The sequence below is a fragment of the Vipera ursinii genome (assembly GCF_947247035.1).
Source record: "Vipera ursinii genome assembly, chromosome: Z".
Taxonomy (NCBI): Eukaryota; Metazoa; Chordata; class Lepidosauria; order Squamata; family Viperidae; genus Vipera; species Vipera ursinii.
The window spans coordinates 29,549,195-29,572,492 of record NC_139517.1 but is presented as its reverse complement, the minus strand read 5'-3'; the positions used below and the strand labels follow the sequence as shown (position 1 = coordinate 29,572,492).

The 23,298-nt window shown below is 38.6% G+C and overlaps 1 protein-coding gene across 1 annotated transcript in view; it reads right to left on the bottom strand.

Annotated features, from left to right (window-relative positions):
* Positions 1–23,298, bottom strand: part of ETV4 (ETS variant transcription factor 4) — a gene marked incomplete at its 3' end in the record, with an annotated part of 33,253 nt that overhangs the window by 9,813 nt on the left and 142 nt on the right. The window contains exons 2-6 of the mRNA XM_083376736.1: positions 22,323–22,434; positions 22,107–22,203; positions 20,698–20,745; positions 6,108–6,161; positions 2,940–3,066 (exon numbers count right to left, since the gene is read on the bottom strand). Of these exons, the coding sequence (XP_083232862.1) occupies positions 2,940–3,066; positions 6,108–6,161; positions 20,698–20,745; positions 22,107–22,203; positions 22,323–22,382 (386 nt within the window). The 5' untranslated portion in view covers positions 22,383–22,434. The remainder of the gene's footprint in view (positions 1–2,939; positions 3,067–6,107; positions 6,162–20,697; positions 20,746–22,106; positions 22,204–22,322; positions 22,435–23,298) is intronic.

Below are 23,298 nucleotides of genomic sequence, written 5' to 3'. Positions count from 1 at the left end.
GGAATCATATTCATTCTATGAAATGTAAATTAAACTGAAAATTGCCTTTAAATAACTTCTGATCTCACCTATTTTTAGAAATAGGCTTCTAATATGCAACTCATCCAAAGAACAAATTCAGCTGTTGGTCACTCCTGCTTTAAAGGAGGTGAAACAGAAAAGAGAGCAGAGGAAATTGGATGGCACCATTTAAATATGATGAGGACTTCAGGAGGGGGCAAAACTGAAGGAGAGAAGTGAAAAGAGCTCTATAGGTAAGAACATATCAAGGAACAGGGATAGGAAGACAAGTGAGAGGGACCTAAGAGAGCTTGAAGGATAAATAAGGGCTAGAAAATGGCACTTGAATCCAAGACCCTGCATGTGGAAGTGGGGAGTGGAGGGAAGGGAAGGGGAGAGGAGAGGAGAGGAGAGGAGAGGAGAGGAGAGGAGAGGAGAGGAGAGGAGAGGAGAGGAGACACTGAAATGTGGCAAATAAAGGCTGGAAAATAGAAAGCTGCAAAAAGCAGGACAAGGAATGTCAGGACCATTGAGAAGAGTTTATGAATGGTGAGGCAGAAAGGGTTGGATTTTTTTTTTTAAACAATGCCATGCATAAAGAAATACAGCATGACTCAGTGACAGATTTTTTTCCCCTGGTTCATGGGAAATCTACACTAAAACTGTGTATTTGGCCTAAAGGGCAAGTAGAGGATGTCAATGGAACAAAGAATCAACAAGGATTTTAAGACTGGAGAGATAATGAGAGAGGCTGAAGCAATCATCTCCACCCACCATCAACTTAACACAAACATTAGAAATCATCCACAATACTATTTCAAAGAGGAAACACTTGATTGGACAGGAACAACAACATTTGGGGCTGTTTTTCAAATTTTATTTATTTATTTTAGGCACCTCCACTATCATACACAACATTGAGATACTGCCTGGTACTTAATAAGGAGTATGACCTTTGAAGATTCACCCTACATCTGTTTCTTTTGCATTCCTACACAGAAGATCTGTCCAAATAAATGTTTAACCAAATTAAATAAATACCTGTGTTTTAAGCTAGGCGTGACACCTTAAGTCATGCTTTTTTAAGGTTTGTGTCAATCTATTTTGGTGGCTTATTGCGTTTTTTCCAGTCCAGTTGATAATTTATGATTCAATATGGCAAATTCAGAAAATGGGTTAATTTAGGAAACTGGTCAAGCATGTCGGATGAAAACAACCAGGCCAGCTAACCCACTCAGCTACCCCCACAGCTGAATTCAGAGGTGGAGAAAGGAAGTTGTAAGGATGAGACTTGCTCATTTCTGGCTATGGGTTGTCACATACTGTATACTCCCTGAATCTGGAAAGCTCCATCTAAAGTTTTGGTCCAGCTGGATCAAAAAGAGAGAACCAACCCAAAAAAAGAAGGCCTTGCAGCAGATAAATCAAAGTGTGAATCAGGGAGGTGTGGATGCTGGAGAATTTGTCACAGTGGACAACAAAACAGTTGGCGTTGAGAATTCTTGGGCCACAATTATTCAGGGTCCCTCCATTCTTCCAGCCCAATGTTATCATATGTTAACCTCTCTGGTTTTCTTGCTGAATGAAGGCAACTAGTATTCAACATTTTTTGCCTATTAACAAGCTACTTTTAATTATTTTCATAGAATCATAAGATTGGAATGCATTTTGGAGTTTATCTAGCCATCTCCTATGCTCAGTGCCACTGCCAGATGGACATTTGACCTCTACTTCAATACTTCCAAGCCAAAGAATGTTCATCACCTCTCCTAGGCAGCTTTGTTTTCCTACTGACTAGCTCATGCTTCTCCCAACAGTGTGTCAAGATTCCCAGTTCCCATCCCCTGCACCCCTTCTGGCAGCAGATAAATTTGCTCTATCATTTAAAACTCTCAGGATAAAATGAATCATTATCATATGTCTTTTTCAATCATCTCTCCAAATTAAACTTACTCAATGATTTCAGCAGTAACTCCCCATCTGCATAGGTTTTGTATGTGCGTTTTAAAGTGTTCAGAATTGAACATATGCTCCAGAGGCAGCCTGCCCAGTTTAGAATAAGAATGCAAATTAAAACTCTGCAGGTTGTGAAAATGATAAAGGGCTTCAGACCTTGCATAAACTCCTAGCACCCTTTGGCTATACATCACTACATACTGATTCTTGTTCAAGATTCCCTGCAATCCAGAAAAAAGAATTTAAGAATCCAAATCACTGATGCCTTAAAATTAGTGGCGTGGGTTTTTTTTCAAGTTCATACAGATGTTTGAGAAAATTCAGGATGCTTTAATTATTAGTCAAGAGGTGCTATGCATTTGTGAGGTCCAAAGCACTTCTTTTGAATTGGTTCTAAAACATGCAGAGTATTTATGCATTCTATTCTATCAACCTGCAAACTGAAGAATAAAAGATTGTGTACTGTCCAGCCGAGAACTGATAGCAAATACTACCTACAACATGTCCAAGAGCCCCTTTTTTATTTTACTTTTCTGAATTGCCAAACATCCAGTTCGTTACTTTTACACCACTGATTCCTTTTCAATAACTGCATTTATATGATCAGACTTAATTTGATGGTTAATTGATAAATTCCTACATTTAGGTGATATGATATTCTCTGGTGGGAGGGCGGGATAGACTTGGATATTATTTATCAAGCAATCAGCACTCCCAACATATTAAGTGGCCAACCAGGTTTTCTTAGCTTCAAAATATGGAAGATAGTGGTGAGTTATTGGATAATACAGTGTTGTAAGGCTTGATGTTTGGCTACAGTTGACGTCTGCATGCCTTGGCCTTTTTCTCAAACTTGCTTGAACCAGCCATATCTGCAGGGAACCTCTACTTAGCTTTCTTGGCAATTCCTAACAGAAGACAAATACTCATGACTGCAGGAACACAAGGTGATCAGGACAACATTTGCTCACTAGCGGCATTACCTGGCATATAAGCATTGCTCCCTGGGTTGGTAAGGAAAAGGCTGTCTGTGTCTGCAGGAACTGGAAGCATCCACACATGGGCTTTGTGTTTCCTTTTTTATCTTAGCTGGAGGACTGTGAAGGGCTACTGTGGGGGGTGGGGTGGGGGGAAAAGGAGAGTAAGGACATCAGGATACTCATCAGTCTGAGTTTGCATCAGCCAAGCATAACAAGGGGACAAGGACTTCCCTCTCCTCCCAATCCCTAAGAGGCAACTGAGAACTAGATGTTCCCTCTGATTTGAAAAGAGGGGGGGGAGGGAAGAGGTGTTTTAACCTGCATCGGAATTATATTTGCAGAGCCTAGCTACAAAGGAATCTGAGGTAGGACTTTGTACAAAAGGACATTCTTAGCATGCAAAAGTCCCAGATTTAAACTTCTTGCTTGAGAGTCCATAAATTATGAAAATAGCCTAACAGTCAGGTTCCAGTCCAGATAAGCAACAATTTGCTAAATTGTCCTATATGAAATAAGGCAGTTTCTATATTTCATGCAGCTCCATCCCTCTGTTTTAACAATTATTTACATTAGATCATCTCATTCCATCTGAGAAAATCCTTGGAAAGTTGCGCTTGTTCATTACATTTAGATTTACAACCTGACCTTTCAAAAGGAGCTACACACAACTATCTGTCTTCCAATTTTCGCTCACAGAATTAACCCTGTAAAGGACAGGTTATGAGATGGTGAATGACCCAGAATCAATCATCTAACAAACTTTCATGCCTCTTTCTTCTAATGCTCACTTTGGTTGGATGCATATTGAGTCAACCATTAGGTTCTTTTCCATGAATTTCTATGATGTCCTAGGAGTTTCTATTAGAAACTATGAGAGGAATATTCTTTTCTATGACTTTTACATATTTTGTCATTTACTTCCTATCAAGAACATTTTAATCAAGGAAGAACTACCATATCATAGAAATCCAATTCTCTTTTAGTGCATCAAGCACAAGTTAAATAAAAAAGGGGGTGGGTTAATTATAGGCTCATGATCTTCATCTTGATTATTTTTCTTCCTCCCCACAGATGCCCTTGCCTTACCTATACTTACATCTCCTCAAAATTAGAACATTTCTTTCATTTAATAAAAAACAGCAGAATCTGCCCAGATCTTGGATTGAGGCAGCTAAAATTTCATAAGATCTGGGTGTTTTTATCAGTGTAGTTGGCCTTTCAAATCAGATTATGTAATAGCATCTAAAGGCCTGCAAAGGTGACTAAGTGCTGCCATAATGTATTTACTTTGTATTTGATTGGATTTGGATCATTACAATTTGATAGTTAAAAATTCTGCTTAGTCTCCTGTGTTCATAAAACCCTTAGAGTCTTAAGGCTTAGACTATACTCACTGAACTGAATCATAATTTACAGGTAGTCAGTCAGACCTAATTGCAGTCACATATTCCCAAATCTGGATTCAATCTAATCTACAAGTCTAAGAAATACTTATAAATAAAATTGGGATTATGGCATTATGGCATTATTATTTATTTTATTTATTTTATTTTAATTCCATTTATATCCCGCCCTTCTCCGAAGGCTCAGGGCGGCTTACAAGCTTAGCAGTAGCCTTCATTAAGTATATGCCTGCTTATTAGGGCTTTCATACACCCCCCAAGCAGCATTATTACAAAGTCAGCTTATTGCCCCCAACAATCTGGGCCCTCATTTTACCTACCTCGGATGGATGGAAGGCTGAGTCAACCTTGAGCCTGGTGGGATGCGAACCTGCACTAATTGCAGGCAGCTGGTGTTACTTAAGGAGGCATTAGCCCACTGCTCCACCAAGGCCCACCATTACCAACAACAGTACTGCAAACATAACAGAAGAGAACTGTAACCTAAGCCTAATATGGAATGCAGGCCTAGGGCCACAAAGGGTTTGCAGTGAAAATATGCTAGGCTAGAGGTAAGGGAGAATCAGTTTGGGGCAGTGATTTAGGCATCAGATTAGGAACCAGGAGGCCATGAGTTCTAGGCCTGCCATGAACCATGAAGCCAGTGTGGGGATCTTCAGCCAGTCACACTCTCTCAGTCCAAGAAAGACTTCAAAATCTAGCCAAGATTTTTAGTTACATCCCATATTTTCTGGTCTTTGGAATAAAAATTCTCTTAAGAGAATTTTATTGTTCGTGAATGTTGTTCATAATATAACCTTACATTTCCAAAAGCAAAAGGACTAGAAATGTTCGTTTTGATTTATAAGTACAAAGGAAGGTTATCTAGGCAGGAAGAGGCCTCTAAGATGAATAAAACACTGCCCCCCAAAATTGTCCTCCAGCTTTTTAAAAACAATTAAAATGATCATATTATTGAGTTTGCAAGTAAATATACTGCTCAAAAAAATAAAGGGAACACAAGATAAGACATCCTATTATTAAATACACTACATTGTGTTGTTTAAGCGTTCCCTTTATTTTTTTGAGCAGTATAGTTTTCAGGATATAAAAACTATCCTGCAAGGGAAATTGATGGCAGTGAATGGCCTCTACTTAAGGTTTGTTATCTCACAAAGGGCAGAGTGTAGAAAGGACATTTATTTTGTGTTTCACTCCTACTGAAAACAACAGAAGAAAAATAAATCATGCCAAGTATCACTTTTGTCTCATGTTTTAGACATATAGAGAAATGTCAGTGCCCAGATTCCATGCTGTGCTCCAAAATATTCCCACAACACCCCCTTCCTAGATCCATTAATGGAGCAATTTGAAAGCAGAAATCAGAGGCTTTTAGCTATGGAGTGTGGCCCCTCATTTAACCTCCCAAAAGGGAACCGAGCTCTTAAGGACTTCCAACTATCACAGATATGCTTCCAAAAAACAAAAATTTAAAGTATTCAGCAGGAATAAATCAAGAGTAGGAATATAAAAATGAGCAATGTCCAACAAGCAGATTAAGTAGAATCTTAAGTATCACAGGGAGAATCAAAAAATGTGGCCAGGGTGGTTTTTTTCAACCCTATCTAGCATCCAGAGAACTCAACTCAAACTCAACTCTGGCTCTTTTAGCATGAAGGATCAGATGGTGGAATTTCAGACATTGGGATCATGTTTGTGTACTTTTCATCTTCTTCCCCATCAAAGCATGACCTTCCCACCTCTCCATCTGCCCATTTGAAAGACTCACAGTTCTCTGAATGGAAGTCAGGCACAAATTGCTCGTCACTGTCTGGAACCTGTGCTGCAAATTGTAATGGAGGAAGATAAGTAACATTTGGCATCCTGCAAAAGGTTTGCTTAAAACACACATATGCACGTACAAATGAAAGAAAGAATAATGGAGGAAAAATGCTGCCTTTGTATGAGATGGGAATAAATCACTGCCAAGAAACAGGAGGGAGTTTCTCTCTTGGGACTGCAACCTTGTCTGCGTAATCTCTCCCCCAGTAGAGTTGCCATTAGCAAATGAGCAGACTTAGCTTTTTATTTCATGAGTATTTTCCTCTTTTCATGGTGCAATACTGGCCTCTTAACACTTAAGATCACTTAACACTTAAAATAGGCACATCACCACAGCTCAAGAGAGATTCCCTAATTCCCTAGTCCTCATAAATCACACCAAATGATCTGGATCACAATGAAATCCTAACAAAGGAAACTCAGAGAAGGATGGCAGATTAAGCAATACCAAAGAGATCAAAGGTTTTATTTTTCTTATTCATCCAAAGGACCATATATCCAGCTAAGCTGTGAAGTGCCTTAATTGTAGTTTATTGGCAAAGACCACAAAAGCAGCATTCAGCATAACTATATAAACCATAGTTTACAACACCCAGTGATAGGTTATGAACCATGCCAATCAGAATCATACTGACCATTTTATAATTTAGCATGATCTGTAAAATCAGCCCATTTATATACCTAGAATATTTATCATCATTATAACTTCTTTCTGGATACTTTTTCAGATCTGCAGCAAAACTATTATCTGCATGGAATGTGTTGGAACTACATTTACTTAATGTTGATTGCACAGACATTTGTTAGAAAGGCAACTCATCAAGAAAAAGTACAAAGTAATTGCATGTATTTACATTTTAAAGAAAATTCTACTGAACATACCTATTTATTTCCAAATAAATATGCCAGAATGGCAATAACTGCAAATATAAGTAGCTCAAAGAAATTATTGGTTTCCTAATGTTCTCATCACTTTTGTTATCTTGCCTAGTAATAAAATGTTTGCAAGAAAAAAAACTGGCCAAGAAAACACACCAAGAACCCAATAAATATCTTAAGAGTTGCATTGTTTATTAAATCAATCACAGCGTACACAGATATAGAAATCAATTATCTTGAAGCAAAAAATTGCATTTTATTCCTATACTAACATTTTCCCTCTGCTTGAAAGAAAAATGCAATTCCATTTTCTTATCAGGGAATTTGTGATTCATAACTTCTTGTTTGGTCTTTTTGGACTAAGATCAACAGCAGCTGTTGACTTGTACTAACCATACCAACCATTTCCTCAAATTTAGGTCAGCATAACTCTAGAGTTAACCCTACTGCATTTTTGGGATAAATTTGATAAGTTAGCAAGGCCTCACATATTTGTGGCATTCTTCCATTAGACATCAGCCCCTTTACTGCAGGCATAGAAAAAATTCTCAAGGACTATGTCTTATTTTTTTTCTTAATAGATTTTTAAAGCCTACGGTTTATTTAAAATATGTTACGTATGGTTGCATGCAAAAATTTATACACACTGGGTCAATTTGCACGTACCAATAAATCTATAAGCAAACAAAAGCTGACACAGTCTCCATGTAAAGTTAAGTGATGAATCTTTCTGCAAATTTGGGTGCATGCTTATTTTTTATGTGCAGTTGTTTTGCATATTCAGAATAAATGAAGAATGAATACAGATGGGTGCAAAAGTTTGGACATCCTTCCAATCACTACATATTATATGTCTCTTGGCAAAAAATAATACTTCAAACATTTTCTTTAATCAGCTACAACTTTTTATTTTTGCTTCTGATCATTTTTTCCATTCTTCATTGCAGAACTCTTCCAGGTAAGAAATCTTAAGTCTCCTGCATGTCTGGGATCTCCACCCAGATCTTCAATAATATTCAAGTTTGGGGACTTTTGAAGATCATTCTAAAACCATTATTTTTCTTTCCCATAGTTATTTCATAGTTGATGGAGGTATATTTTAGATCACTGTGTTGCTGGAAGACACTGTTCAAACTTGTGATTTTTGCTTTTTGGTCAGTTTCTTCATTCCCTCTGCATCCTTAAGCTTCTATGATATGTTTACATTTAATTGAATCCACTCCCATCTCCATAAGATTCCTGAGCCACTGATTGCCACTCAATTCCAAAGCACATCCCACATTTAATAATTGGTAAAGTATTTTTTATTTTAAATGGTTCGCCCGTTTCACTTTCTGTTACATAAGTCTAAAGTATTTCATTCCAAATCATTTCATTTTTTTATTGAAAAGTTTTAAAATACATTTTGAATACCAAAAAAACCCCTCTCCCCCCTCTCCCCGACCCCCCCTACCCTACCCTCACCCTCCCCGACTTCCCAGAGCTGAATACACGGTATAAAAATACAAATAAACATAATCTAAAATATGCTAACAACAATAAAACATTAAATTCTATCGCACTTTAACTCTCCATCGTCCGAATAATAATAAAATAACTGCAAACTAATTATACATCATATAGATCCACTACTTATTCAAATGCTAAATGAAACTTTTTAGTCCCATATTTGTTCTGGATATAATCAATCCATCTCCTCCATTCCACAATGTATCTCTGTTGCGATTGGTCTTTCAAATACGCTGAAATCTTCGCCATTTCTGCCAAGTTACTAAAAGTCTCGCTGCCGACTCATGGAGATTTTTATTTTTGCATATTTTAGCATACTAGTATTATTAGCTACAGAAAAAATAACTGCTTTTTAAAAAGAATTTTGTGTGTATATATATTCCAGCATTTATATTTTGGAAATCATATTGGGAATGTGCAGGACAACCTACAAAGATCCGTTTGTTTTTTTTGTAAAATAGGTGATATAATAAGGCACACAAAAGAGCTAAATTGTTTGGTCTCGTAATAACAAAATGTCATGAAAAGGATAATCTGAAATCTTTTTACAAGCAAATGGACAGGTGCATGTGTGTGCCTTCTGGAGAAAGCTCTTCATGTTAGGAAAGGTGGAAGGAAACAGGAGGACAACCAACAGCAAGATGGATGACTCAGCTACAGGTGATGATGGATATATTATTGGAAGACCCAAAAAATCAAGTGAGGGGCAGATTATCATGGAGAAAATCTATGTTTATAGTAGTTCTGCTGGTTACTGGAATATTAAAATCAGTTAACTGACTCAATGTTAATTAAATATTGAAATTTATTACTTCACTATTTGCAGTGCTGTTTTTGTAAGAAAAAAGGTGCCAGAGCTCACATCTCATTAATCTTTTATTTTAAAAATTATATATTCAGTTCTTAACATAAATTTAATTTATTGTATTTAAGGCAAATGTTCATAGTAAATTTTACACTAAAAAAAGATTTTCAATTCACCAATGATTTTTTAAAATAAAGAAATTATTTACCTTTCGCATGTAGTCAACCACACACATCCACACGTCAGTTGTGTAACAAAACAACGGTTGCCACCCGCAGTAAGCACAGCGCACACAACCACATGACCAATCACAAGCCGAGCAGTGCCACAAGCCGAGCAGCACCATCACAACCAGCACGGACAAAGTACGGATGCATCGGACTTGACACACAAGCAGTCTGCATGCACCGTTTTAATGATTTTGCCACCAACCTGCTACACTCGATAGGGCAATTCAAGTCCATGTGGACCAAACATCAAATTTTCAAAAGTTACTTTTAAAAATTGGAAAATCCATCGAAAAAAGGTTCTATGACCAAAAAAAGCACTATTTGAATAGTTTCACCACTTCCCAAAGCTCCTGACCACCACCACACATGTCCCCATGACAGTATAAAACATTTGGGAATAACTCAGATCTGCAACTCACTTTCCAGAGTTTACCCCACTGCATCAATCTTTCCTTGTCTGTTATTTATCCATACTAGAGAAAACATTCTGATGAATAAAAAAATTTCCATCAAGGGATTTTTGCTCTTTGGAAGTGCCAAAAAGCTTAACAGAGCAAAAATAAGTTTAAAACAATGCTTTAGCACTTGGATTCTTTCTTCAAGGCCGGTGCAGAATGAATAAGAAAGTCATTTTGAGGAAAATCTGGGCACCCATCTACTCCAACAACTTGATTGCCACTATTAATCAATCTATTGTTTAAAGTTAAGACTGAAATTAAAGATTATAGGATCAAATTAAAGCAGTGTTTCTCAGCTTTGGCAGTTTGAAGATGTGTGGACTTCCAGAATTCCCCAGCCAGGGCAATATGGACCAAACCTATTACCATATGTATAATCCCATTCAGTGATTTTTATGATGACAATGATTCCCAATTCTCAATATTATTTCAGGTTTAATAGTGACTTAAGTCTTTTGATGTGACAGAATATATACAATATATTTGCCTATGTATGATTAATTAGCAACATAGTGGGTAATATACCCTCCAGAACATTTTTTAATTCCAGGAAGAAATATTCTGCAAGAAAACAATTAAGTTCAGAGAGCACCAAAGACTCCACAGAATTAAGGGAGCATGGCATGTCACAAAATGATTCCCACTGTGAGCATGGGTGGGCACATGGGGTCTTAATGGGACCCATGTGGGACCCAGAAGCATATTTGGAAATCACAATGAAGCTAAAACCTGATGTTTCATAATATGACAGTTTCTCATTAAAAAAAACCCTATGGAAAAAATAGTAAGGTAAATCAACAGCCACATGCAGTACTAATACTAGGGGATAAGACATCTATCCAAAGCACTGCAGTTCACAACAGATTGTATGTACCGGTATACTGTATAAACATCTATCCAAAGCACTGCAGCTCACAACAGAGTGTGTGTGTGTGTGTGTGTGTGTGTGTGTGTGTGTGTGTGTGTAAATTACCATACTACACCCATAATCCCAACCAATCTATTGTAATTTAACCCATAATGGATGTTGGGTAAAGTTATATGTAACATTACTTTGAAACAATATGTTTTATTTAAAAAAGAATCACCACTTGCTAAGTTTTGCTTGCCCTTTAAATCCTCAATAGTCTCTGTCTGGCTGTCTCCCTCCTTCAGTCATTACACTCTCAGACTGTCTACTCTTTATTTCCTGCCGGCATAATATAAATAGAACCCTCAAATTTTCCAAGACGTTGGCACTTGCTAATGTCTTCCACATGGCACTAAGCTAAAAGTGATACACTTGCCCATTCCAACCTGGCTCTGAATTTTGTGGAGGAAAAATGGTTTCCTAGAAACTAAAGCAGCAGAAGGTATGAAAGCCATAGCAGATGTGGCACAGGAGATCTGAAATGTGTCCATTAAGTAAGCCTTCCCAAAATAGCCATTTTGTTCCATTTTTATCTTGTCCTTGTTCCATTAACATCAGGGAATATTTCCCTTTAGATTTTATTCAACATCATTTCATCACCTTTTTTTCCCCCTCATGTCCTGCCCTCCCAGGAGTGGGGACTGGTTAAACTGAACTCTACAATTTCCATCTCATTCATAGTATCTAGCAGGTAGGTAGCTATTAAGCTGAGGTAACAATACAGAAGGCCTAGCACTCCTCATTCTAACATCTCAGGAATCTCTCCTACCTCTGTTTGTTGACATTAGTGCTTATCTTGATTTTTAGAGTCAAGATATGGCTACCCTACTTTTAACTAAATGGGTGGGGGGAGTGCTGGACTAAGAGGGGGGGAAACTGAGGGTCAAATCATGCCATCCTTCAGTTCATTAGTTGATCTTGGGTAAGATTTAAGAGACAGATGTTCTCAGCTACAACTCCCTTGGAAGTACCGTATAAGATGACTTTTTAACCCATGGAAATCTTCTCAAAAGTCGGGGGTCGTCTTATACGCCCAGTTGATACGCCGGAAAATACGGGTACATAAATCAATCAAGTGCCCCCGTTCTTGCAAAGCAACTTCCTTAGTCCAGTCCCCCCTCCAACGTGACCCTCCCTTCCCACCCCCAAGAGCTTCTAAGCCCCTTCCCCTCCCCCTTGCAAACGCCAGACCCCGGGAGCGGCAGGAAGCCCCTCCCCCTCACCCAAGCTGCATCTGAGCATAAGCAGAGCACGCCCTGCTACCCACTATCTCTCCCAGCAGCCCTCACCAGCCAGCCTCAGCATCGCTGCCCCAAGCCCGGCTCTCCAGCACGTCTTCCGGGCCTGCCTGGCCGACCATCTCCCGGGTGGGGCTTGGCTCCAGACACGGCAGCTGCTCCGTCTGCAAATGCGCTCTCAAAGCCGGCCATGCAGGCTGCTGAAAGGCAGGGACCTGGAGTTCCCGCGGTGGTTGCGGCTTCTAGCGTGCCGTTTGTAGAGTCTGGCCTGGAAGAGCACGTCGTGTGAACGCAGCTCTTGTGTGTATTCCAAAGGGTGGGTGGAAGGAAAAGCCCCTTTGGGCTTCAAAAGGGTGGCTTTGCACCATCTGCATCAGACGGGGCTGAATCGGGCTTGTGTTGCAGCCGGATTTAGCCGGAGGATAAAACATACAAAGAACAGTTGCTGGAATTGGGTATGTCTAGTCAAGGGGTAGGCAACCTTGGTTCTTTTATGGATCGTGGACTTCAACTCCCAGAATTCCTGAGCCAACCAGGAATTCTGAGAGTTGATGTCCACATAGCCGTGTTCCAATATCTCAGGGGCTTCCCCAAAGAAGAGGGAGTCAAGCTATTCTCCAAAGGACCACAAGGCTGGACAAGAAGCAACGGATGGAAACTAACCAAAGAGAGAAGCAACCTGGAACTAAGGAGAAACTTCCTGACAGTGAGGACAATTAAACAGTGGAACAACCTTCCTCCACAAGTGGTGAATGCTGCAGCACTGGAAGTTTTTAAGAAGAGACTGGACAGTCATTTATCTGAAATGGTATAGGGTTTCCGGCGTATAAGACGACTTTTTAACACATGAAAATCTTCTCAAAATTCAGGGGTTGTCTTATACGCCCAGTCGTCTTATACGCCAGAAAATACGGTAGTGCCCAATAGTGATGGGTGCTGGGAGTATTCTAGTAGCTAGCAACATTTGGAATGCCACAGTTACTTGCTACTGAAAATAACTATCCCTCAAGCCTCACAGAACAAAGAGAGGACTGAAATAAGTAAATTAACTCAGGAAGTTTATTTCCCATTTAACATCATTTATGCAAACCTAGCTCCTGTGACTCCACTATTGTTTAAAACTAATGCCTCAGTCAAAGAAAACTATGATGGCTTGCAGAAGGTGAGTTAGATAAAAGTGTTCTAAATAAATGGAGAGAAAAAATAGAAGTACTGCTCAAGTATGAGTGAGGAAGCACAATTTAGAAGTTAAACAAATGGGAGGGGAGGGACTAAAAAGGAGAAAATAACAGAACAGTAAATCACAGCCTTTTGTTACAGCCTTTAACGAAACAAAGGAGGTGGTAATAGACATTCTAAGTATGTTTTAATAGGTGCTGGAAATTATTCAGGTTATACAAAAGACTGCCCGCTAAACTGGCTAAGATGAATCAGAAAATGGTAATCTCTGTTTTGAAATTACACCATCCAATTGTTGCTCAGATGTGGGCCCCCTCAGCAAAAGATTCTTTAGAAACACCTTGAAACAAAATATCATTATTCTTAATAAAAGAAATGAGAAAAATATAGTTTACTAAATCCAAAGTTTTCCTTAGAAGCAATCTTTTTCTCTGCAGAATCTGCTTTTGGAAGAAGTCCTAAGAAGGAAAAAAAATAGTGGACAAGATCTGCACTAGATACCAAAATCAAGAGTAGAGACAAAGATATTTGTAATAGCATATTTATGTGATTGCTTACCAATCCTATCCAAACTTCTAATTCAGGTCTTTCCATGGTACTGTTTTTCATCATAGCAGTTTCAAATGTCAGCCTTTTCCCCAGACAGAATGGCTGGGGGCTGAGCTATAGCACTGTTTGTTTTGGGTTTGGCATGGTGTACTCATTGTAGATTAATGTACAGGTAGTCCTGGACTTACTACAGGTCAACGTTATGATGGACCTTCCCAGAGTCAACAGTCACCCAATGATCACATGATTACATTTTAGGCACTTTTGATAACTGGTCTGCATTTGTAGATATTTGTAGCATTCCACGTCCACATGACTGCAGTTTATCATATTTTTTGCAAGAAACCAATGTTTTTTTCTGGTTTCTGGCAAAAGATGTCCAGTGGGTATGGGTTTGCTTAATGACCATTGTGCTTACTTAACAACCACCCTGTTCACTTTATGATCAATGCCCTCCCCAAAAAATATCATAAAATGATCAGTGCATTTTTATTAATTCCATTCTCAATTATGGTTTTATGTCCAGGACTCCTGGGCCACTAATCCTAAATGTTCTGACATGTGGCAGTAAGTGAATGTAACCAAAGCTCTTATTTTGTGGAAGAAATATCTCTAGCTGAGATTTTAAAATATTTTTATGCCTTGTTGCAACCAGGTTTGGAGAAAACATTCCAAATAAGCCAAGCAAACACTCATCAGATCTTCCTTGAAATTTTTTTTTCTATTAGCAGGTATTTCATAGATTTACACATAGGCCATAAAATGATTTGCTTGATTTGGGTTTAGTGTATTGTATAAAACCAGTTTCACTTGTAAACCATGATGTATGCCTTATATGTTATTTGAAAACAGCCAAATAGTGTATTCAATTAACATGGATAAATAAATCATAACTTGGTACCCATTGATTGATAATCAGTCAGGACTTCTACTCCAGAATTCCCCAGCCACTTCTACAAAAACCCTGAGAAAGCAGCGAAATCACTAACAATGATTTTATAAATTGAATCCTTTCCCAGTTAAGTTTCATCATCCACCTCATTAAATTTCTAGTTTCTTTCCAGCTTACAGTACATTAATTGCATTTGAATCTTACTTGCAATTAACAAAGCTGACTTAAAACAATGGCTGCAAAGCTGTAATATAGGTTATTTTGCTTGGTTTTAAGATTCTGTGAGCGCATCCATTATTATTTATTAATTAAACCATGCTTAAACAACCCATACTTTTAGTGTAATATATGATTTCAACCAATGCTTCAATACATTACTGCTGCACATATTCTCATAATACTGTCATAATTTCTATGGAATATGATCCATTAAGTTTAATTTTCTATATCAAAGAACAACACTGGAATAAAATTTGGTCAGCCTTTTGAATGACATATTGTATTTATTATGTATTCTACTGAATGATTTATTCCTAAATCATTTACTAACCTCAAAGAGACTCTGGATTGGAGCCAATTAAAACTGCAATGCTGAAATACATTTATTAGAGAGCAAAATATAATTTTAAGCACTGAAGAAGTGCAGAACAAGTTTTAAAAATAATCTCAATATTAAGCCCTTTCTGATCCAGGGACAAAATTACCATTGTATTATGGCGAATCCCAGACAGTCTGTCCTCTTTTGCATTATATTCTAGCAGAAAGGGGAAATATTTTTATTTATATAGCACTATTCGTGCACATATCACTTGACCTGCTTTAGGGAAATCTGTACCTCCCAAAACATTAAATTCCCATCACCCAAGATCATTAATCAGTTGGCTGGGGCTGATGGGAGTCATACTCCAAAAAAGCAACATATAAGGAAATCTACAGTAAAGTAGAGGATTAAGAAAAGAAGCCATCGGCTTCGCATAAAAGCTGGATTTTCTAAGAAAAGGAAGTAATGTTTAACTCTTTCCTTCTTGCCAATAGTTCTTTCATTCACAGCTGTTGTTACTCCCATTGGTCTCCAAGATGATTTTTGCAAGATAAATGGGTAAGATACACCAGCAGAATGAAAACACAGCTGGGGGGGGGGGAAGGGAGAAAAACTACATAGATTAAATATCGCCTTCTTTCTTGAAATATTTTCCAATACAGTTATCCTCTTTCTGCTAATGCCATCATGCAAGGAATAAAAAGCTGTCAAGACCTTTTCATAGGAAGTGTAATGCATAGTTTGTTAAACAAATGCAATTTTTTTTCAAAGATAAGAGGATCACAGCTGCATAAACTATTGGTAAAATATTTGTGTTTGGGGCACAGGGATTAGACCAATCATCCCCGTGAGATGACATCAGCCAGTTTGGTCTAGTGCAGGGGTGTCAAACTCAATTTCATTGAGGGCCTCATCAGCATCGCGGTTGCTCTCAAGGGGCCAGGTGGGTATGGCCAGGGTGGGCGTGGCCTACTGGGTGGGCGTGGCTAGAGTGCGTATGGCCTACTGGGTGGGCGTGGCCAGCTCTACATCGTTCGCATCAAGGGTGCCTATAGGTCCTGGGCAGGAGCGGGACAGATCTGAGGGTCTCTGGCAGGAGGAGGGTCTCTGGGCCAGGGCCAAGGCAGTGGGGGCCGTTCCCTCACTGTTTCCAGGATGGCTTCACGGGCCACATGAAACCACTTCGCGGGCCGGATCTGGCCCCCGGGCCTTGTGTTTGACATGTCTGGTCTAGTGATTAAAGCACCAGGCTAGAAACAGGGAGACTGAATTCCAGTCCCATCTTAGCCATGAGATCCAGTCACTCTCTCTCAGCCCAACCCACCTCACAGGGTTGTCGTTGTGGGTAAATAGGAGGAAAGAGGATTATTAGACATGTTTGCCTTCTTGAGTTGTTTATAAAAATAATACAGGTAGGATATAACTAAATGCTTTATCTGTTCAATGAAGGCTCAAATTATTCATGGAATAATTCATGGAAAATATCAGTGGCTCCAGCCCTTTTTACCTTTGATCAAAAACTGGAAGCAAGCAATCTTTCTGTCCATCATGTCCTCCCTGTAAATTTTCAGAGAATTTGACCGTTGCTAGAGGAGCCTTGGATTAGATAATTCTTAATTCCAACCCATTGCAATTTTACATTATGTAAAATTACATAATAAATTTTACACTTATTTTATATAAAATAAAGCCTCAAGCTCATGCAGAGATAATTTCAGAGTCTGTAACACACCCATTTAAATTCAAGTAAAGAATACAACTTCTGCTATGCATGCCTTTTATGAGGCTAAGCAATTATAATCTCAGATAAAACTCCCACACATTCTACCACCCACCCATCCTGGACCACACAATCCACTTCATTAACATGCTTGGCTCAGTTTGGGAAGCCAACAGGACAAGATACATTTAAGAAGTGGCTAGATGGCATCCATTATCCAAGCCACTGCATTCTCCAAAGCAGCTCTCAACATTCTCTTCTATTCAACGTTCTATTAAATGGCTCTGGAAAGAGAGCAACGTTTGTCCATCTCAACAATGTTAAGACTTGTGGACTTCAACTCTCACAATTACCCAGGCAGCATGCTGGTTGGAGAATTCTGGGAGTGGAAGTCTACACACCTTAAACATCTTTTGATGTTGTCAGAGCAGAACAAAAAGACAGATAAAACCACCTCTTTCCAACTTCAAAAGCTAGCACTCACAGCATAGCCATTGCTCAGCGTGGGTTTGGCTCGTGACCAGCAGTCCCACTACCATCACACATACCTCTATTCTTTCAGTGGTCCTCCCTGGCACATTATTCCTAAATAGGTTTCGCAGCCTCTTTCCCAATAGACCAAGAATTTAATTTCTGCAAGATTATTCAAATTGTAAGGCAATCTTCTGAGGATCAGCAACTCCCTTGCAGGTCAGTGCTTTGAATGTCAAAGACAGACTCAACCCCTCCCCTCCGCCCCACCCCCACCATTCTCAGCTTTCTATCTTTCTTTCTTTTTTGGTAATCATATTGTTGCATTCTCATTGTGGTTTTTTTTTTCATTGTTTATTTTATTGTCCTATTATCTTGCTTCTGTTTGCACTCTTTTCATTTCTTCTTTTTATTATTTTAAGCCACTTAGAGTATCCCCACAGTGAGATAGGCAGCAAATTAATTTAACAAAAATAAAATAAAATAAAATGAACAGGCTAGTGAAAAAGGAAAATTCCTCCATGCCTTTGTGTGCTAGTCCATTTCGTCAAAGGGATTTTTTTTTAATGAAGTAGTCTGTATTTTCATGCTAACTGTAGAAAACCTTTCTTCCTGAACTTAAAAATGCAGACAAACATTCTTTTCACAGATTAATTTTTAAGAAAGATTTATATTAAATGGCCTTGGAAAGAGAGCAATGTTTGTTCATCTCAACAATGATATGACATGTAGGCTTCACCTCTCACAATCCCCCAGCCAGTGTGCTGGTTGGAGAATTCTGGAGTTGAAGTCCACACACTTTAAAATGGTTGAGATTGAAAAACACTGGAGTTGAGCAATCTCTTCTCTTCCACTAAATCCTTTTAGAATCTTAGACTGAAGCAATTATGCAAACATATAATTGCTTCAATTTACTTGCAATTGTTTTTACTTATCTAGATCTGAACTCAAGGGATACATCCGTATATCCTGTTTCATTTTACTGGCTCTAAGCTTTGCATATGTGTGGCTAGATAACTCATATGACTATCCTATAGCCACTACAGTTGTAAACCATGTAGCCTGTTTGTTCCACACACTTAAGATAATTCTCCAGCAAGCCACAATGAACAAGATAACGACTTGGTGCAACTTCTGTTTTAGTCTGTGGAAAATTAGCCCTGGTTTTATTTATTTTGAAACTGCTGAGCTACTGAAACAAATTGTTCCAAAGGGTTAATATTCTCATGAAGGGATATAAAAGAACTTGTTACCAACTTGCCTTCTTCCAGATGAGTAGGGTAATCCAGTAATCATGCTGTGGTGGAAGTAAATGGGGAGTTTAAATCCCACACAACTGGGGTTTGAGAATTAACATTATTTTGTTGAACTATCTTTTAACATAAAAGATGAATATGGGGGGGAGGCGGAGTAGCATTTCTAGGAACCTTAGTTTATATTGTTTAAATGGTTGTTTAATGCTGTCAGAGGGACAACCATATAAACAAATCTAAATATATAGTCTCAAAATACAGAGCAAACTGCTCCCACCCCTAATAATATACACCATGAAGTGTAAGAAAAGTCTTGATTTGAAAAAAAAAATGTTTTCCATTTAAGATATTGTAGCCTGAAAGAAACCACAAATAACAATTCATTTTTTTCCTGTCTTTGTTCTTCGATTTCAGAATTCAAATCCAGTTCTAAACATCTAAGTGTTCATTTTTTTTCTCCTTTAAGGAAAAGAGGGAGGAAAGGAAGCATTTAGTCTTTGTGGTTATGTATAAGAAAGAAGTCCTCAACTTACTAGCCGGTCGCTTAGGAATCATTTGAAGTTATGACTGACGTACAGCCTGAATTTGAAATTCTGACAATCACCCAACATTCAGAGCTGTTTGTGGTGTCCTGCACTCATGTAACCATGATTTACAACCTTTTTTTTTGCCAGAAAGTGGCATTTATTCCAGTTTCTGGCAAAAAAGGTATATTGCAGACAATGGGTTTGTTTAATGACCACCACAAAAAAAATTGTAAAATTGGGCATGGTCATATGGTGATCCGTTTAATAACCAATATGACTTATGACCATAATTCCAGTTGAGGACTACCAGTGCCTGTTTCAATTCTAGATCCTGCCTCTTGCTATCAATAGCATTAGCACGGTCTTAAGATTTTATACTAAGATTGGAAAATAAAGTGCTATAATTATGCATTCTTGCTTAAGTTGTCTCAATTTGGAGTTATAGAGATCTTCCAAGTTTTTCATTGAAACCATGTCGTTTACTTTCAAAAAATAATGTGTAAAATAAATGCAGTGTCTCAGGATATTCATTTCCCAATCACAATAGCAAATTCTCAATTTTTAAGCACCAGAACTGCAAGAAAGAGATTTTTAGCAACACTCTGACTAGCCATCACTAAACTGTATTGCAGCATCAATTGTGCTGACAAGTATTTACTTAACTTAAAAAAATACAGGAATATATACATGAATCATTTCAATGGAATTCCTCCTTCCATATTATATACTTTTTAAAACAATCTGACTGCTGATCAGCTGCTCTCTTTTACTCCATTTTTGCTCTGGTTTCAGAGAGCACCACCAATTTCAGATAAGCAGAGGAACAATACATGTTAAGTAAACACACAGATAGCCTCTGTAACCTTTTCAAAATGCCATGTCCCTAGGTCCACACTTGCAAGAACAAAATACAAAATCCATTTCCAAACTGCAATTAACCATGTTTCTTAATTGGGCACTTAGGGAACAAGCAGATTTGAGGTTTCTCATCCCAGGTTAATGTTGATCAAAATGGAAGCAAGAAAGAACAGAAAGTAGTGAAAACCAGCAAGATTCTAAGACATCCCATTTTAAAACCACCCTTTTTCGAAAGCTTTATAGCAGGGAGGGGCTCCATGGGTTTGCAAGAGGGAGCTGAACTCCTCCTGTCAACAGTCATCACTCCAGAGGGCTGGAAACTTTGAAGGTCCTTTGCCAAGTTCCTTTCATAAGCAAATACCAACACAATGATGCCATTCATATTCTTGAATTTACTCAGGCTCAGTTACACTGAAAGCAGATGGAAGCAAAAAGAAAGATACTTAAAAGATGATGATGATGACGGGCATGGCAAGGAAAAAGGCAGCAAACAAAGGAAGATCTTAAGACAGCCTTACCTTCAGTCAGCCATGTTTCTTGGAACTGGTTTAGATCAAGGAAGAGATCTGCAAGAAAATGGAGCAGAGCATGATAACAATGGAGCAGTGAAGAAGGTTGATGTTTGAAAGAAACAGTGTTTCTCAATCTTGGTCACTTGAAGCTGGTGGACTTCGAGTTCCAGAATTCTCTAGCAAGCAAGCTGGAGTTGAGGTCCATCCATCTTCAAGCTGCCAAAGTTGAGGAATACTGGGTTAAAGGGAAATAGCAAGGAGGCCCAAATATATTACAGAAGTCCAATGTAATCTAAGGATGTCATGAAACAAATAAAATAGTTTTCTTCCAAACCTTTAACCAACATAGCCCCATCAGGAACATTCTGAAATTCAGGGCATTTTATTCCAAACTTACACTCCTAAAACATCCCAATATAATCTAAGGATGTCATGAAACAAATGAAATAGTTTTGTTCCAAACCTTTAACCAACATAGCCCCATCAGGAACATTCTGAAATTCAGGGCATTTTATTCCAAACTTACAATCCTAAAACATCCAATTATATCCTGAGTAAAAATGTTGTTTAGGTCTTCTCCTAAAAAGTAATAAAAAGAGAGCTTGCCTCAACTCTTAACAGCTGTTTCTTCACAATTGCATTAAGTCCCACAGGGGAAAAAGGCTGATCAGGTAAAACTGATTTTTCTAAATTGATCCATGCTGTCAGAATAGGCCCACTATAACAGAAAGCAGCTATGCAGCCTGCAAGTATCCAGTGCCTTAGCCACTGCAGAATTATGGAAGATTCATTTGAAAGCTGTTAAGAAGAAACTTTCTCTGATTTAAAAGAAACAAGAAAAAGCATTTCTGTCCCCAGTGAACCCATTAAAAAAAATCTGTTATCCACATTCAGGCTAAAGAATATTAACCTTTTAAATATTTTATGTAGTGCCTAGCAGTGAGAAAGGTAGCTGCTTGACACTAGGTGGGTTCTGTAAAAAAAGATCTATATCCTCAAGCTGTAGCCCTCCCAAGTCAAAGAGATGATTTCAAAAAAAAAAATCCTTATCCTGTTCGTTAGGTAAGCATTGCAGAAATTATGACGCGCTCTCCATCCAGACTGCAGGCAAAGACTATGCAAAGAAAGAAGGTACAGCTTCTGAAACATCATTTTCAATTATTCAGGTGTTTCACAGTTATCCAAAATGAAAGAACCAAAAATGGTCTTTAGTAGATCATGCACTGGGCGTTACATTTTAGGGAATCTGGGTCCATGATAAACTGTTATTCCCTGTTTGCAAAACAGGAAGCATGGTTGCCCTGGGATATCATTACATTCCCAAATCAGGTTGAAGTTTCAAGCTAGAATAAAATCTGGAACAGGATTGCCTCAGATACCCTCCATGTCTGCACCTTTCCCCCTTCCCCACAAACCTTCTGAATCTGGAACATGGGGCACCCCTGGGTCCATGGATTTCCTCCGTGAAGCCATCACAGCTCTGCTGTCCATAGTTCCATTCCCTGTTGGTTTCTATAAGTAGACAAACAGCACTAAAGTTAATATAAGACAGACCACTGGGTACCGGGTGCTCAAACTACTGCTCAGAAAAAACTCGAAGCCTTAAGGGCAAAATCTCCGCTCTCACTCACCTGTGCAGAAGTGTAAGGCACTTGCTGGTCCAAATATCCTTTCATCCTCCCATCAGTCATGGAAGCAAGTTTCCCAAAGGCATGGAAGGCACATGAAAAATCCACCAGGTAGCTGTAAAGAAAGAGGAAAAAATGCACCAACAGATTGAAGATTTTTAAATGCTACTTGTGGTAAGTTCTTTATTGCATGCAATTTGCAGCATCGTCTACAAGAAGGGTCTCTTAAATGGATTCCTAAGGCACTGGTCCTTTTCCCTGGCCAAAAGGTGCTCTTTTTTTTCTCAGCCACCTCCAGAAGGAAAATTCTTTAATCTGATGCTTTCAGATCTGTTGGGATTACAACTCCCAACATTTCCAGTCTTCATGAGCCATGTGCTATCTTGAAGATGAATCCAATGTACTGCAAGGGAATGGCTTAACGAAATGCTTAATGAAGGAGAATGGATGCCATCCTTAACCCAAAATTTACTTTCAAAACTCAGGTCCTCTACAAAACCTTCTCACTCCTCTATGTTCCTGCACCTTCCTTTCCCCTTCTCCTTTTCCTGGGTGCCTGGATATTACTATTATTTTATTTTATTTTATTTTATTTTTGGCTCCTTTAGCCCTGTAATTTCCTCTACACTTTCCTCAACCTCTGCTTTGCCCATTCCACTGGACAGGAGTTAAATCGTACCAACAACTCCTTTCTGGTTTTCTCCACTTGAGAAGTTCAAGAAGCCAGTTGGGAAGTAAGCCCCATTTACTTCAGTGAGACTTCGTTGCAATGCAAACAAGATTAGGTTTAAACATCTCCAGCTTCGGATACCCCTCTTGTTTGTTTCAGCTGCCCCTTCCTCCTAAGCTTCAACCTATAGATCTTCTTATTTGCCCATGTTTGCTACATGATTCTCTCTAAAAAAAGCAGTCCTGCTTCCCCAGCACCCACTAGGCCCCTGGCTCTTTTAGATACATATTTTTTTCCTCCTCGTCTCCC